At 34.9% G+C, this 18,745-nt stretch overlaps 1 protein-coding gene across 1 annotated transcript in view; it reads left to right on the top strand.

The window, feature by feature from the left end:
* The window catches only part of magi1b (membrane associated guanylate kinase, WW and PDZ domain containing 1b), a 125,531-nt gene that overhangs the window by 39,413 nt on the left and 67,373 nt on the right, over window positions 1-18,745 (top strand). The window contains exons 3-6 of the mRNA XM_073825504.1: window positions 6,357-6,476; window positions 10,154-10,360; window positions 14,459-14,675; window positions 18,485-18,567. Of these exons, the coding sequence (XP_073681605.1) occupies window positions 6,357-6,476; window positions 10,154-10,360; window positions 14,459-14,675; window positions 18,485-18,567 (627 nt within the window). The remainder of the gene's footprint in view (window positions 1-6,356; window positions 6,477-10,153; window positions 10,361-14,458; window positions 14,676-18,484; window positions 18,568-18,745) is intronic.

Below are 18,745 nucleotides of genomic sequence, written 5' to 3'. Positions count from 1 at the left end.
AGTTTATATTTCACAATTTTGACTTTTTTCCCCTCAGAATTCTGAGCTTACATCAGAATTACGCAGTTGTTTTTTGTTTATGCAAAGAAATTGGATTTTTTTTTTATTCACAATTCTGACTTTTTATCTCACAATTGTGACTTTTCATTTCACACTTCTATACATAAACCCAGCATTGCAAAATATAAACTCATAATTATTTTTTCTTACAATTTTCGGATTTACGTCTTAAATTTATATTTTGCAATTTTGACTTTTTTTTCCTCAGAAATCTGAGTTTGCATCACACAGTTGTTTTTGTTTCTGCCTCTAAATTAAAAAAGGTTAAAATAAGGTTTTTTTTTTCACAATTTGATTTTTATCTTACAATTGCAAGTTTGAATATCAGAATTTTGACTTTTTTCTCTCAGAATTGCAAGTTTGAAATGAAATCTTGGGATTGCAAATTATAAACATCTCACAATTCTGAGAAAAAGTTGAGAACTGCAAGATGTTAATTCGCAGTGTGTATCTCAAAATTCTGAGTTTAACTTTAATTCGGACTCATAATTCAGAATTACGTCAGATAAACTCAGAATTGTGAAAGTTTAGATTAAAAAGGCACAGTTACCTTTTTTTTTTCTTGTTGCATAAACAAGCTTCCGTAAAAATTATGAGATATAAAGTCACAATTACTTTTTTTTTTTTTTTTTTTTTTTTACTCTGAGATGAAAAATGTATGGAAGCCAGTTTCTCCCACTGAATAAAAATTAAAAAAAGGTTATTGGGACTGCTGATTTTTTTCTTTCTCAGAATTCTGATACAAACTCGCAATTCTGACTTGTTTTTCTCAGAATTGTGTGAGATACACTCACAACTGCGAGTTATAAAGTCCAATTTTGAGGGGGAAAAAAGACTGATATGTTCTCAGGATTGGGATTTATATTGGTATATTTTTTTGCAGTTTATATCTCACAATTCTAACTTAACACAACTGCGTGTTATAAAGTAAAAAATGTCACAACTGTGAGTTTATAGATAAAGAGTCTCAATTATCATTTTTATTCAGTGGTGGAAACAGGCTTCAATAAAATAGGCTTTCATTAAAAACATTGTCCACATTATACATAATATAGCAAAATAGTTATATTGAGTTTGTGTGTGGATGCATGCACATGTTGCATGTTCCCAGGCTGCATTGTGGGAACTCCTGATGCTGATTCATTGTGAAGCACCACTGTTCTTTTCCGGAGAGAGAATGTCTCCAGCCGCACATACACATACACTTTACTGCTTGGAAATACAGCAAGCAGCTCCAGTCTGTGACGGCTGTGTGTCAGTGAGGGGGTTATCATTTAGCAGAGGGTTGTAAACCCCCATTAGGTAATTGTTTCTCTTTTGGGCCCTGGATCATGCCATTTGGCGACAGTAACCCCTTCTGTTCGCAGTCACTGACCCACAACTGATGAGTGTGTGTAGGCCGGGATCGAACAGCTGCAGATTGTGATGTTTGTTGTCACTGCTCCTCACCTTTGCTTCATTTAGCACTTGGGCGCCTGGTGAGCTTTCAGTGGTCTAGCATAAGTATATTAACAGGAGAATCAAGACTGATTAAGGTGACTTCTTCAAAAAATGTCTGTGTAGAGAAGTGTACTTTAATCTACTCTTGCTTGCCGAACACAGTGTTCTTGTATGTCACATGCGTATCCAGGGATAATTAAGGGCATTTAGAATTCATGAACGGTCATGGGAAAGTGTACAGAGTTAAAGGGATAGTTCACCCAAAAAAACTAAAAACTGAGAATAATTTTTTATTTTTATTTTAAATAAAACGGGAATAGTTCACCCCCCCCCCCCCAAAATAAATATTTTATTTTATTTATTTGTTTTATTTGTTTTATTATTTTATTTTATTCATCACACAGTGGAAGTCAGTGATAACCAAATGTTTGGTTACCAGTTTATCCGAAAAAAATTTTTTGAGAAAATTTGGCGAAAATTAAAGAAGTTATTTTATTTAAATAAAATAGGAATAGTTAAAAATAAAAATAAAAAAAGAAACCTTTGAAAGAATTAAAGAAGTTTTTATTTTATTTTATTGTATTTTATTTGTCACACAGTGGAAGTCAGTGATAAGCAAATGTTTAATTGCCAACATCATTCAACATATCATTCAAAAAAAAAAGAGAGAAAAGAAAAGTTATTTGTCACAGGTTACAATTTTGGTATGATAATATGGAAATGTTTTTCATTTTAGGATAAACTATCCCTTCAATGGTAAACATTTGATTTTAAGCATACAAGATGCATCAGTGACTAATACATAACAATAAAAGCTATTTAGCAAATACTCTCAGAGTCAAGAAAACTGATTCCTGATCTAGGCTAAAAGTTCATACAGGTGCTTGACTTGAAAAACAAAGACCACTACCTTTGCAATGTTCATTCTTGAGGCTGTTGTTTTGCACCCAATCTTCACTGTGTGGCACAGTGTGTGATGTGATATGAAATGGTTTGATCCCCTCAGAAATGAGAGATGAAGCTCTCAGGGATTGTATCCTTCAAGGGTTGTCCCTAGCAACAAGAAAATATATCATCATGTGACAGTCATGCTATTTATATATTTCTGGATATGTTTTTCTACTTAGTAGTGCCATTGGTTCACATTTGTGCATGCTGTGTAAAGTGTATACTATAAATGCACATACGTGTTTTTTTTCTATGTATTGTTCATAGGAGAGGTACTAGGGTGTAGTATTGCATGCTTTGTTTGTTGAAGTAAAAATGTATCATCTATAATGTTTCTAATGTATCATCTATCATTTGTCACTGATACTTTGAGACATTGCATAATGATGATGTGTGTGATGCTTCTTGAGCATCTAAAGATATAAGTAAACTATTTGTTGGTTGACTTCTTCTAAAATGATATTCAAATCTCTGCATTGCTTTTAAAACTGTGTGTTGCTGTTTTATTTGAGCGGTCTGAGATGCCAATTCTGGCTTGACTAATAGGATGTACTGTAGAAGAATCATCTATTGTTATATTGTCGTTTACAAGACGTAGAGCCATTTGGCTCTAATTGTGGGTATATATTTGGTAAGATATTTTAAGATTTTCATCATTAGATCAATGCCAGCATTAAAGGGGACACCAGATGCAAAATTCACTTTTACATGGTGTTAGCATATAAATGTGTCTTAAATGTGTGGACACAACCACCCTATAATGATAAAACGCTATTTGCTCCTTTTTATCTAATCCACAAAAAACCTAAACGCTCTCAATTATCAAGCCGTTTTGATTTTGTGAGCAGTATGATGTCATATTGCTCAAGCCCCGCCTACAACTACTGACTGTCCCGTATTAGCATATTTCCACCCTCAGCCAGCTGTATGCTTTCATTTTCTCCATGCTCGAGCAGCTGTAGCGACAACAAAGTCTCTTAAGCAATGCAGGTGTTTTGTATTTGAATGTAAAAGTGAACACGAGTCAATTTCTCGCAAATGTTTAACCAAACTATGTTTGCTGACATTTCATGAAGACCCTAAAAAATCATACCAACTTTTACCAACAAATGGGTATGCAATGTCCCCTTTGATGACATTTTGTGACCACTGGAGAAACTAAATGATTCTCATACTTGTACCCTCTGAAATCATATTCCTAGCAGATTGTGGCTGTTTTCTATGGAAGCCCGTTTCCTGCCACTGAAGAATAAAAAAAAAGATTATTGCAACTTTTAATCTTACAATTCTGACTTTTTTTTTTTAGAATTGCATGATATAAACTCGCAGTTCTGACTTTTTCTCAGAAAAGTGAGATTTAAAATCACAATTTTTTTTCACAATTCTGACTTTTTCCCTAAAATTGCATGTTATAAACTCACAGCTGTGAGATTAAAATTCAGATTTTTTTTCCCAGAATTGTTTGATAGAAACTTGCAATTGCGAGTTATAAAGTTAGCATTGAGTGATATACACTCACAATTGCAAGATATAAACTCACAATTCAGACTTTTTTCTCAGAATTGCGTGATATAAACTTACAATTTTGAGTTAAAAAGTTGGAATCGCAAGATATCAACTGCCAATTCTGACTTTTTTTCTCCCAGTTCTGACTTTTTTCTTCCAATTCTGACTTTTTTCTCAGAATTGTGAGCTATAAACTAAGCTATAAAAATACTGATGTTTTCAGAATTGCATTTATATTGAATTTATATCTTGCGATTCTGACTTTTTTTTTATAAATTCAGAATTGTGTGATGTAAACTCTCAAATGCAAGTTATAAAGTCAGAATTGCAAGATATAAACTCATAATTTGTTTTTCTAAATTGTGTGATATAAACTCCAGTTCTGACATTTCTTTCCTCACAATTCTGACTTTAATTCTGACAAAGACTGAAATGTTCTCGAAGGTAAACAGCAATCTATAGAGTTTAAACACACATTGTTGATTAGCCTTTGTGTTTTACAATATAGTATATAGTGATAGTTGTTCATTAGTCCCTTGTTTGTCCTGAAGACTTCTGGGTGAACTGCCTGGTATTCTTCAGAAAAATCCCACAAATTCTTTGGGTTTTCAGCATTTCTGTGTATTTGAACTCTTTTCAACAATGACTGTATGATTTTGAGATCCATCTTTTCACACTGAGGACAACTGAGGGACTCATATGCAACTATTACAGAAGGTTCAAATGCTCACTGATGCTCCAGAAAAAAGACTATGCATTAAGAGCTGGGGGTGAAAACTTTTTGTGTTTGAAGATCAGGGTAAATTTAACCTATTTTGTCTTCTGGGAAACATGTAAGTATCTTTTGTAGCTTCTGAAGGGCAGTACTAAATGGAAATCTCATTCTCATTTATATTAAGTTTATATAATTGCAAGATGTAAACTCGCAATTGCAAGAAAAAAACGTCAGAATTGTCAGAGAAAAAGTCACAATTGACGTTTTTTGTTTTGTTTTGTTTTTATTCAGTGGTGGAAACAGGCTTCCATAGTTTTCTGTTTTTGAGAAACCTAGAATCATCTCAGAATTGTTGTGCTCCTATAAACCACAAGCTTGAAAACACATTTCACAGATGTTTACATCTGAACGAAACAGCTAAAAAGATCTGAGTCCTATTAAAAGTGACACACAAGCTTTGCAGAGCATCCATTTTGGGGCTTGTGTCTTACACCAGACGCTGCCGAGAGGGTCTGTGAACCAAAGAGAATATTACATTGTGAGGTTGTTGAGAAAACTGAGTTATCATCACATCTTTGATTTATCACCAGTGTCACTAAGATGGCTGCCAAAGAGCATCTCCCATCGCGGGGTGCTATTTATATCAGCTATTCATCAGCTCCATCAAGTGATGGGGAGATACAGCACACAGCAGGACGAGCGTGTGAGACACGTGGTGACTGCCAGGCCACCGTCTTAACCTTCAGCGTCGCAAATAGCTGCAGAAGACCCCAGTGTCCAAGTGCAAATGAATACAGTTGTGGTGATAAGACGTGATTTATGACAGCTGAGATATTGATTACGAGTACAACGCAAGGGGCAAATGCACTTCACATCTGTATGAGCGTTATGTGTGTGGATGATATTATGATTGATCATGGTGTCTAATAAACATGCTCTTGGGTTATCAGAGTCCATTTGAGTATAGTGAGTGGAGAAAGATAGAAAAGGATTTTATTGATGTCCTTACTACCTTTCTGGGCCTTGAGCGTGTCAGTTGTGTTGCTGTCTAAGCAGGGTCAGAAAACTGTCGGATTTCATCAAAAATATCTTCATTTGTGTTCTGAAAATGAACCAAGTTCTTGCGGGTTTGGAATAACATGAGGGTGAGTAAATAATGACAAAATTTTCATTTTTGGGTGGACTGTCCCTTTAAGCGTGTGGTTGATTGACAGGTTAGCCGGTCTTTTACTGTTGTCTGGGAACCCTATTTACACCTGGATTTTGTACTGACCATTTGTGATCGGATCACCTGAGACGGATTTTAATACAAGGCCTTAACGGGGTGTAAGGGAATGTGATAGTGGAGGCAGAGCAGCCGGATGGACTCTTTGATCCCTAAAGCTGCTTTAATCTAATATGTAGTTAGAGCAATACAGTGGGGGTTGGAGCCACACTTTGCTCTCCTACAACCAATTATCATCAAGGTGTTACAACATCTTCACTTTTAGCTGTGCAAAGCTCTCTCACACTGATTTCACACCCAGCGATTGGCTTCCAGGAGCCTGTAGACTGTAGCATGTGGTTGTTGTTGGCCCTGATGTAGGTGGTAATCATAGACGTGGTGTATATGTGGTTTTATGCATAAATTAGCAGTTTCATGTTGTCAGAATCTTATGGGTGCTCTCTCTTTTTTTGCTTGTCACAGGTACGACCCGCAACCCTCGTGACGGAGAGGTGCCAGGAATAGATTATAATTTTTTGTCAGTGGATGAGTTTCTGAAGCTTGAACAGAGTGGGACACTGTTGGAGATCGGATCTTACGAAGGTAAGTTTAAACACACATATTTTTGATTAGCCTTTGTATTTTACAATGTTGCAATTAACAATTTAAACAATATAGGATATTTAGTGATAGTTGTTCATGAGTCCCTTGTTTGTCCTAAAGAGTTCTGGGCGAACTGCCCGCTATTCTTCAGAAAAATCCCACAAATTCTTTGGCTTTTCAGCATTTCTGTGTATTTGAACTCTTTCCAACCATGACTGTATGATTTTGAGATACATCTTTTCACACTGAGGATAACTGAGGGTCTCATATGCAACTATTACAAAAGGTTCAAACGCTCATTGATGCTCCAGAAAAAAAAAAACTATGCATTAAGAGCTGGGGGGTGAAAACTTTTTGAGTTTGAAGATTAGGGTAAATTTAACTTATTTTGTCTTCTGGAAAACATGTAAATACCTTCTGTAGCACTAGTACTAAATGAAAAAAATATTATATTAATGCAAAAATATAATCTTAATGCATCGTTTTCTTTTGAAGCATCGGTGAGTTTTTGAACCTTCTTTAATAGTTGCATGAGTCCCTCAGTTGTCTTCAGTGTGAAAAGATGGATCTCTAAATCATCATTGTTGGAATAGGTTTAAATACACAAAAATGCTGAAAGAATTTGTGGAACGTGAAAGTTTTTTCTGAAGAAAAGTGGGCGGTTTAACTGCTCAGGACAAACAAGGGATTTATGAACAACTATCACTAAACAAAAAAATAAAACAGCTGTGGATCATTCAGGTAACAACGCAGAATAAGAATCAAGTGTATGTAAACATTTGAGACTCTATTGAGAAAAATAACATGCATTTTGAATGATCCATCTTATTTTGGTAAAATGATTAACATTTTGGAGATTCTGCAAGGTGTATGTAAACTTTTGACCTCAACTGTACACACACACACACACACACACACACACACACACACACAGTGTTTTAAGTGTTTTCTCTCCGTGCAGACAAACATCAAACTATAAATCTTTTCTTATATAAATACATGCAGTAGTTACTTTTATCCATTGCATAACTTGGGATTTGCCTTTTGTAGCTCATGCTAAACGATATAAAGGTTTAGTTATAATAAACTAAGGCAGTGCTCATAGATCAAGGTCAACTCACAATAGCTCTGGATTATGGGATGGTAAATCTGGTGAAAATCTGACCTTTCGTACACAGTTACATGATCAAATTTCTTTATTTTTTTAGTGACCCAGAAATAGTGTAAAACCCTAATAGTTGTTCTTATTTATTTTATTTGTTTAACTTTTTTTTATTCCTCAAACTTTCTTAGAATTAAAAAAATAAGATTTAGAATTAAGCCTAATTTATTTCTTTGCATATTTATAATCTAATTTTATTATAATTTAGATAAACTACCAGTCAAACGTTTTTGAACAGTAAGATTTTTAATGTTTTTAAAGAAGTCTCTTCTGCTCACCAAGCCTGCATTTATTTGATCCAAAGTACAGCAAAAACAGTAACATTTTCAGCATTTTCAACATTAGTCTTACAATCTTCAGCATCACATGATCCTTCAGAAATAATTCTAATATGCTAATTTGCTGTTCAAGAAACATTATTAATTTAAAACAGTTGAGTAAATGTTTTTCAGGATGCTTTGATTAATAGAAAGATCCAAAGATCAGCATTTATCTGAAATAAAAAAGCTTTTGAAACATATACGCTATACCCTACAAAAGCTTATATGAGTGTCAGTATATATTTTTTTTTTCTTTTTTGGGAAAGAAATGATAAAAATTAATACTTTTATTTAGCAAGGATGCTTCAAACTGATAAAAAGTGATGATAAAGACATTTGTAATGTTACATAATATAATGCGGTTCATCTGAACTTTCCAATCAGCAAAGAATCCTAAAATGAATTCTGCTGTCTTCAACATAATAAAAATAATAAATGTTTTTTTAAGCAGCAAATCAGAATATTAGAATGATTTCTAAAGGATCATTTGACACTGAAGCCTGGAGTAATGATGCTAAAATTCAGCTTTGAAATCACAGGAATAAATTACATTTTAAAATATATATTCAAACAGAAAGCAGTTTTTTTAAAAAGTAATATATTTTAAAATGTTACTGATTTAGCTGTACTTTGGATCAAATAAATGCAGGCTTGGTGAGCAGAAGAGACTTCTTTAACATAAAAAACATAAAAAATCTTACTGTTCAAAAACTTTTGACTGGTAGTGTTTATATTAAATTTATTTTTACTGCACTCTATATATGTGTGAATTCTTTGGTAGTACTGGGCACTAGTGATGCGCGGGTCGTCTCATAACCCGCGGGCCCCGCGGGTAACCCGCGGGTCGGGTTGGGGCGGGTAAAGAAACTGTCACTTTATTTGCGGGGCGGGTTGGGGCGGGTCATTAAAAACAAAATAAAATTTAAAAAAATCAATGTATGTTGCGTGCAATCCCCTATAACCTATATTACATATTTGGGAATATCTATTTTCATATTTTATTAAGTTCTTTAATAAGGTTATCAACACGTCACGTCACGAAAGCGCCAAGCAGCTCCCGCTGCCAGCCACAAGCGCATCAAGCGAACTCACATTCAGCTCTGCTGGCCTGGTGCTATGCGTATTTAAATCTCCTCTGATGCGCATTATCCTGCATTAGCCAAAATCATGACAGTCAACCACATCCAGTCATATGTGAATGAATGTAAATATTCGCTAAAAACACACAAGACAGCAATGATGTAGTCAGGACTGTGGCGCCGGCTTGCTTTGAAATGTATTGCGCCCGCTGCGTCCTGCACCCTAGTCATTTTAAACAGTACATAATAACGAACACAATATCTTACAAATAAAAAGAAGCAGATTTTCATGATCAGAACTTCCTTAAACCAGTGAACCTTTAAACCTTTCAGTCCAAGGATCCAGTAAACGAATGCGTTCAAATAGAAAGTTCAAACCGATATTCATAAATGAAGCATATATACCCACATTTCTTCCGGCACCACTAACGTTACACCACTGATTATCTTGTTATTAATATGATTTGATTTATGGTTCATATTCATAATCGTACAGTATTGTTGCCAGTTTAAAGGGCGAAAAGCACTTTCGGTTTTCATTTGCATTACAATGCATAGTATGTCTATTTAATTGTCGCGGGTGCGGGGCGGGGCGGGTTGTAAAAATAGACACAGTACTGCGGGGCGGGCTGGGGCGGGCCAAATAATTTCATAATTGCGGGACCCGCGGGTTGAAAAAAACCCCGACCCGCGCATCACTACTGGGCACACATGCACCTATTACCTATTAAATGACACTTTTGTGAATAGTTAAAATCTTAACTTATTTTTACTCTATCCTGATGTTGTGTTTCGTCAAAATAAATCTCTTAATTAATATGAAGGTTTATCACTCAGCCTGGCTTGGTTGAATTCTAAATGTATTGCTTTCATTTAATGATGTGGAGTGCTTTTCTTTCAGCCAGCCAGCTCTGTCCATTGTGTACGCTCATTGCCCTTAAACAATACTGCCTGATTGTCCAGACAACACTGATACCATTATCTCCCTGGCATAAACTTCATGAAGACAAGCAGTCATTTTCATAATCGAGCATTTTCGAAACCCCACATCATCATGTCTTGCATTTCCTTTAACCCTCCTGTTCTGAATGCTGGTAATATCCTCTTGTTGCCTAGGTAACTATTATGGAACACCCAAGCCGCCCAGCCAGCCCCCTAGTGGGAAAGTGATTACTGGCGATGCTCTGCAAGACAGCCTTCCTGGTTCCCAGCAGTCAACCCCACGCCGCACCAAGTCCTACAATGAGATGCAAAATGCTGGAATAGTGCCTACAGAGACTGAGGATGATGATGAGGTTCCTGAAATGAACAGTAGCTTCACAGGTCAGCAGCGAGCCCATTTGTTTGCGTTTCTGTCTGGCACATGGGAGAAGGGATGAGTGATGCCTCTTTGTTGCTTTCCTCTTCCTTTGCCATTACGATTCAGGAAGGAAGGGGGAAAGAGCGCCATCTGGCTGCGGTAGAAGGGTTTGTTTGTGTTAGAAAGCACCAAGATGGACTCTCCCAGTCTTTATTTATTGATCTGACAGTTATGCGCTGCCAACTTTCACACTCTCGATTGAATGGGTTGCATTTTGTGGCGTTCTTCGAAGACATCTGCCTGTGAGATAGATTCCCGTATGCTATAGCTGCTGATTGATGAGAGGTATTGACATCCTTGTAATCTGATCTCAAGTGGACAGCACTAATTACAGGTGTCAGCAGTTTTGTGATGTGATTATATTGCTTGAATCATATTCAGAGATGCACATTGCATTGTATTATAAATGTAAATCTATTCTGTTATATGCTGGACAACAACGAAGCACTGGTTGTTCACTTGTCAATCACTAGTTATGCTAAAAGAAAGGTTTGAAACTTCACCAAAAGACATTTTCCTCATCTGAGTAGGTAGGAGGTTCACACATCTAAAGTTCGAATAATGCATCTGCTCAACTACAGTAACGTTCAGCATTTTAAATGTCATGTTTGCTGTGTGATTATAAAAGTAGGAGTATATTTGAAAGCGGTGCTTTTGTGCAAATATGTTTTTTTAAAACTTTTTGTACTTTATGAACATGAAGTAACACACTGACAGTGAATTATGTTTATACACTATTGTTTTAAAAAAAATACATTCAATTCTGTAATATTGTTAAAGGAGAGGTTCACTTCCAGAACAAAAGTTTACAGATAATCTACTCACACCCTTGTCATCCAAGATGTGCACGGCGTTCTTTCTTCAGTCGTAAAGAAATTGTTTTTTAATAAAACATTTTAGGATTTCTTTGCATATAGTGGACTTCTTTGGTGCCTGCTAGTTTTAACATCAAAAATGCAGCTACAAAGGGCCCTAAAGGATTACAGCTGAGTAAGAAGGGTCTAGCAAAACTAAGTTTTTAACCTCAAACACTCATATTGGCTAGCTCTACGTGAACTCTGTGTATTCTGGTTCAAGACAGTTAGGGTATGTCGAAAAACTTCCACCTCATTTTCTCCTCCAACTTCAAAATCGTCCTACATCGCTGTTTATTTTTTTTTGGTAAAGGTCATTTGATCTTCTTTGCATGTTGACGTTGTAAACTGCCTTGAACCGGAATACACAGAGTACATGCAGAGCAAGACAAGATGAGCATTTACGGTTAAACAGTATATAAATTGTCAATTTTTTAGAAGAAGAAGAAAAAAAACGATCGTTTCACTAGATAAGACACTTCTTCCTCAGCTGGGGTCCTTTAGAGCCCTTTGAAGCTGCATTTAAACTGCATTTTGGAAGTTCAAACTCACGGGCACCATAGAAGTCCACTATATGGTGAGAAATCCTGAAATATTTTCCTCAAAAAAAACCCACATAATTTCTTTACAACTGAAGAAAGAAAGACATGGACATCTTGGATGACAAGGGGGTGAGTAAATTACCTGTAATTTTTTGTTCTGGAAGTGAACTTAAATATCAAACATAAATATCAAACTAAGTAGCAATTTTATTTTCTAAATTTTATGATTATGTAAAATATAATTATATTGTACATGTAAATGTTTTATATAAAAATTTTAAATACGTTTACAATTAAATTAAGTATTTTATTAAAAAATTTAATAGATTTACAAAAAAAAAATCTCGTAATGGCAAAGCTAAATTTTTAGCATTCATTGCTTCAGTTTTCAGTTTATTTTTTGTAAAGTTATAAATATCTTTACTGTCACTTTTAAGCAATTTAATCCATCCTTGCTGAATAAAAGTATTAATTTATTAAAAATACATAAACATAAAATCTTACTGATCTCAAACTTTTAAACAATAGAGACACATTTGAGCATTTTGAGTAGTGGTGGGCCGTTATCGGTGTTAACGTGCTGCGTTAACGTAAGACTCTTATCGGGCGATAAAAAAAATATCGCTGTTAATCTATTCTCAAAGTTGGGTTGGGAGCTGGGTCTAAACTACGCAAGATATGATGACTTTCACCTTGATATTTTAGTGCGGATGTATACCTAGCCGAATTGCTCTGTAGGGGGCGAGAACGAGTCTTCGAACCTGTGTGTATGCCTACTGTGAAATTACCACATCAAACGAGACGTGCTAACATGGATGCAGCTATGAAGCCTCCGGGTTTGCTTCAGGGCAGGCGCGTTGCTAGACCCTTTTTACTGGGGCGCGTGCCCCAGTGAAAATCTGCTGTGCCCCAGTAAAATCTCAAATTTGAGTTATAATTTACTTTCATAATCCCGAAATAAAGACATTAAACTATATGCAACAACTGAATTGACGCTTCTAAAAGCAACGCAGTTTAACCGAAGACTATGCACGCAGATATCCATGCCCGTGCGCGTCTGTGTATTTAACTGCAACGCGTGTAGGAATAGCTGGTTACACAAGTTTGTATAGTTAATTGTGTCGTATATGCAATTGTCAAGCAGTTTGTGATGCATTTTGGAAACAGGAGATGAGCCCCTGGTCTAATTCGCCACCTGGCTTGAGAAACCCGTTCTCAAAGACTTACTTTTAGTCATTATTTGGGTAGCACACATATTCTGAATGCCTTCGGCAGAATTCAAATTAGCCATTTTAATCTAGATTAATCTAGATTAATTCCAAGATTACAGTGAGATTAATCTAGATTAAAAAAATTAATTTTGAGACATGTTACTAGTACTAGGCGTTAAAGGATTGATTCACTCCAGATGAAAATTTCCTGATAATTTACTCACACCCATGTCATCCAAGATGCTCATGTCTTTCTTTCATCAGTCGTAAAGAATTTGAGGTTTTTGAGGAAAACATTTAAGGATTTTTCTCCATATAGTGGACTTCAAAGGGGATCAACAGGTTGAAGGTCCAAACTGCAGTTTCAATGCAGCTTCATTGGGCTCTACACGATCCCAACTGAGGAATAAGGGTCTTATCTAGCAAAATGATCGGCCATTTTCTAAAATAAAAATTAATTTATGTACTTTTTAACCACAAATGCTCGTCTTGCACTAGCTCAACTTCACGCATTAAGTAGTCAAGTTGGAAAGGTCATATTTGACATAGGTGGAAATACCAACCCAATGTTTACAAAGAGAACAGTTTTTCGCCCTACTCTACCTTTTAGAACCAGAGTACACAGACAAATAACTAACCATGCGTGACCTTTCCAGCATGATTACATAATGCGTGAAGTCGTGGACACAAAGCTGGTGTAATACAAGCATTTGTGGTAAAAAGCATATGAATTTGTATATTTTTTTTTAGAAAATGATTGATCGTTGAGCCATTTAAAGCTGCCTTGAAACTGCAATTTGGACGTTCAACCCATTGATCCCCATTGAAGTCCACTATATAGAGAAAAATCCTGAAATGTTTTCCTCAAAAAGAAAGACATAAACATCTTGGTCTGTGTTTGCATTATGACGTTCTCCTAATCCATACTCAAGTCTGTAATCGCATATTTTGTTCAAGAGTATATTCGTCTGTATTATAATATTTTATATTGCACATGTTCAATATCCAAGTTAACTCTAGGGCCCTTCATTTAAAAAGGGCAATAAGCTGTCCTATTCATACAGAATCACGCCTTTCATTTGGCAGAGTGGTTTGATTTAAAGCAGCTAATTCAGTCAGGCGTGCCATGCAATGTAGTTGAGAGTCAGTTTGTTTAGATTCCTCACCTCTTCGAGAAGGTTAAGTGTTAACTGTTTACACTCTTATTGATTCGAGGGGATGTTGGTGATTTCATTTTTTGGTGTGGGTGGGAAAGTGTCAGACAGCCAGGTGTCGGTATGCGTGTTTGTGTATAGTAGAGTGTGAATGGTGTTTGATCACTTCACAGGAAGTGAGAGGGAGGAAGTTTGGTGGCACTCTCCAAACTATTAGCCTTAGCCAAAGTACACTGCCATGTTCATTTAGGATGCAGTTGTTGAACTAAGAGGGTCTGTATTTGTGTACTGATCTTGCAGGAGACTCGAGTGAACCGGACGACCACCCCTCCGTGCGGCCCTTCGCCCGCGACCACGTTCAACCCTACGGGCTCAACAACACCTCGGCGTCAACCACGGAGAGCTCTCAGAATACACACACACACCCCGGCTATCCCACGGAAGAGGACCCTCTGGGCCCTCTGCCCGAAAACTGGGAGATGGCCTACACTGAGAACGGAGAGGTCTACTTTATAGAGTAAGAACCAAATGCTGTCTTTATACTCTTATTAGGTAGACATTTATAGTGGCTGTGAACATTTCTGGACTCTGCAGACTTGAAAAATGCATGAATGTTTGCATAAATAATGCAAAATATCAATCCAAGTAGAAGATCTATTTTTTTTTTTTCATTATTTTTTCATGATTATGACATATAATTATGTTGGCCTAAAAACAAAAATATAAGAATAAGAAAGATGAGGCAATAGATGATGCAAAAATCAATAGAGAATTTTGAAATTGATAATAATCAATTAAAAAAATGAATAAATCCATTCTCTTCATTCTCAGAAAGGAGAATAACTGTATTTTCATTTGATCATAGTTTTTATGGTAATAACTTTAACATAGAACAATGTAATATTATTGATTATGAAGTTGTGAATTCTTTACTATTTTTTTTTAAATGCAACATTAATATGTATTAATATCAAAACATTAATATAATATTGTATATTAATATTTTTGTCAACATGTTGATAATTGCTTATTGGTGTTGAACATTGGTGTTTTCCTCAAAGATTTAGCCATTTTTCAATCATAATATACTTTTTGTTAATAATTATTAACATAAAAACAGTATTATGTTTTTTTATGAAGTTGTGAATGCTTTAAAAAATATTATATATATATATATATATATATATATATATATATATATATATATATATATATATATATATAGAATATTATATATATTAATATCAAAACATATTAAATGAATAATTTATATGAATATTTTTGAAAACATGTTGACTTGATTTTTTTCCCTCAAAGATTTAGTAATTTTTCAAATCATAATTATTATAATTTTTGTGTTAATAATTGTTTATTAACATAAACAATAACAATATCATTTTTTTCTATGAAGTATTGGAAAAAAAAAATATATATATATATATATATTAGTGGTGGGCCGTTATCGGCGTTAACGTGCTGCGTTAACGTGAGACTCTTATCGGACGATAAAAAAAATATCGCCGTTAATCTATTGTCAAAGTTGGGTTAAGAGGAAGAAGACGAAGATGCGAACATTATCGCTTGTTGCTCATAACAGTTGCATAGAAGCAATAGATTTTGCTGCAATAAAGCTATTAGGCTTAGTAGCAACCATGGTAGCAACACGAACGCAATCATGTAGTCCGCCATTATTGTTGTTGCTGTTACGTGTGACGCAGCCGACACGTGATGTGATGACATCATCGTTTCACAAAATATACGGATTGGCTGTACACACGAAACCGCGAGGGTGTCGTTTTCAGATTTATCCACTTTTGGACCCGGTTTCAAAAAATAGCGGATTCAGTCTCGTAAAACGCCGGATCCGTGTGGATGAAACGCCAATACGATAAAAAATGTATACGTATACAGCGAAACGCGTCTCCGTGTGGACAGGCCCTTAGTTCGTATACAGCGTGCAAGGTTATGCGCATGCTCAAAGTCTTCTTCTCCGTGTATAGCGTATCTCTATGGCAGAATTACAGCACCCCACACTGGTCTGGCATATATACTACACCGTTTTCAGTGGTTTCGTGTTTACGGAATTTTTTTTTAGAACGAGGAAAAAAAATGATCGGATAGGGAACGCACCGGCTTCGTGTGGACGGAGCCTTATTTACATGAAGGCATGTCATTTCTGTCTCTACATGGTCGCGCGTTTATAATGTCTCCTCCGCGAAAACACGGATTGGATCGCGGTCTCCATTCATAAAAACCGAATCTACTATAGCGCGAATGCCACGTAAATTCGTCGATTTTTGGATTCATTAATCAAAAGTTGGTCTGCCACTTAATTCAAATCGCGATATGGACTAGTGTCTGTGAAAACTGAAATGCAAAAAGACCGTTTCAATATGAATCCTGCATGTTCCGTTTGCCTCTGTATGTATGTTCCCGTTAATTTTTGGCATTTGCATCTCACATGAACAGAAAAACTCATCTCCAAAGCTGCTGTGAGAGTCACTTTTACCTTTTCATTTGTGAAAATTAGCATCATATCATACTGTACACACAGAAACTTCACGGCAACCTGTCAAAATAAAAGTACGGTGTAACATATAACAGAACATTAGTCCTGTATTACTTTTGTACAGTATAATGTAGGTGTTTATATATTCCTAATTAAATAATTGACATAAAACAATATATATGATAAAAAATAAATATAGCCGTTTATATGCATTTTGGAAACAGGAGATGAGCCCCTGGTCTAATGTGCCACCTGGCTTGAGAAACCCGTTCTCAAAGACTTACTTTTAGTCATTATTTGGGTAGCACACATATTCTGAATGCCTTCGGCAGAATTCAAATTAGCCATTTTAATCTAGATTAATCTAGATTAATTCCAAGATTACAGTGAGATTAATCTAGATTTAAAAAATTAATCTATGCACACCACTAATATATATATAAGTTAAATAGAAACGTCTTAGTCATAGAAAACGCATTATTATTTATAAAGTTCTGAATTCTTTAATATTTTTTATTTTAATATGTAATTATAAAACCATATTAAATTAATATTTTGTATTAATATTTTTGTCAACATGTTATTGATTTGTTTTCAAAGATGTTTCAAAGATTTAGTAATACCTCAATTCATAATTATCATAATATTATTGTTTAACATAAAACCCACTGTAATTATTTATAACGTTCTGAATTCTTTCACACACACACACACACACACACACACACACACACACACACACACACACACACACACACACACACACACACACACACACACACACACACACACACACATATATATATATATATATATATATATAATTGTTGATTTTCTTTCCAAGGATTTAGTAATTTCTCAAATCATAATTATTATAAATATACTATTAAATTCAAAACATGATTAATATTTTATATAAATATTTTTTTCAACATGTTGATAATTGCTTTTTGATATTGAACATGTTGATTTGTTTTTTTTCTTTTCAAGGATTTAGTAATTTCTCAAATCATAATTATTATAATTATAATATTAAATTCAAAACATTAAATTTTATATAAATATTTTTGTCAACATGTTGATAATTGCTTTGGTGTTGAACACATTTTTTTATTTAACAAATTTAGTTTTGCTTAGTTCTCAAATTATAATAATCATAATTTTATTTCAATAATTGTTCATTAACATAGAAAAACCTAATATTGTTATCATTTATGAAGTTGTGAATTTTTAACGTTTTTTATCTTTAATATGCAATATTTATTAATATCAAAATGTATTACATTAATATTTTATATCAATATTTTTGTCAACATGCTGATAATTGCTTGTAGATATTAAACATGTTGATTTATGTTTTGTTTTCCCTCCCAAAGAGTTACTCATTTCTCAAATGTGTGTCAATTGGGCCTGCATACAAAAACGAAAGTAGATCTAAGAAAAATTCAAAGACCTTTTGATTGCAGACACTACTTGGTTTGATCTTTAAAATCTAATGCAATGAAATACATGTTAAACTCTAACTGTATCACCCAAAACTGCTGAATGCTGAATATCAGTATGTTCAGTTATTTTTATGTATAGACACAGCCTGTGCTATAAATACCTTACAGGTTACAGTAGTTTTGTTTATTTGAAGTTTATATATGGCTCCTGGCAGTTTTTTCAGATATCAAGACAGGAAGTATCAAACACTGCGGTATCTTTAGTATATGTTTTCCTGCCTGCTGGGATGCAGAAAAGAGACCACAGGATGTTGTTCTGCAGGCGTCTTTTCGAACAATGCCTCACTGTCTGTGTTCTACATCTATTCATAGCCACAACACAAAGACAACATCCTGGATAGACCCCCGATGCCTGGACAAACCTCAGAAACCCCTGGAGGAATGTGAAGATGATGGTATGGACATGCACTTGAGGTTTTTTCTGGCCGATGTGCTTGTAAAAATATCACTGTCATGGTGTGTTTTTGATGCTTGTTTGTGAGTGTTTTTGTACCATTGTGCCGTAAGCTTTAAGTGTTGTGAATCAAAAATTTTAATAATATCTGTGTCACAAATAGCAGATTCACAATTTCA

This window comes from Garra rufa, chromosome 20, assembly GCF_049309525.1.
Source record: "Garra rufa chromosome 20, GarRuf1.0, whole genome shotgun sequence".
NCBI lineage: Eukaryota > Metazoa > Chordata > Actinopteri > Cypriniformes > Cyprinidae > Garra > Garra rufa.
The sequence above is the reverse complement of the archived record's forward strand: the minus strand, read 5'-3'. Positions and strand labels throughout refer to the sequence as shown.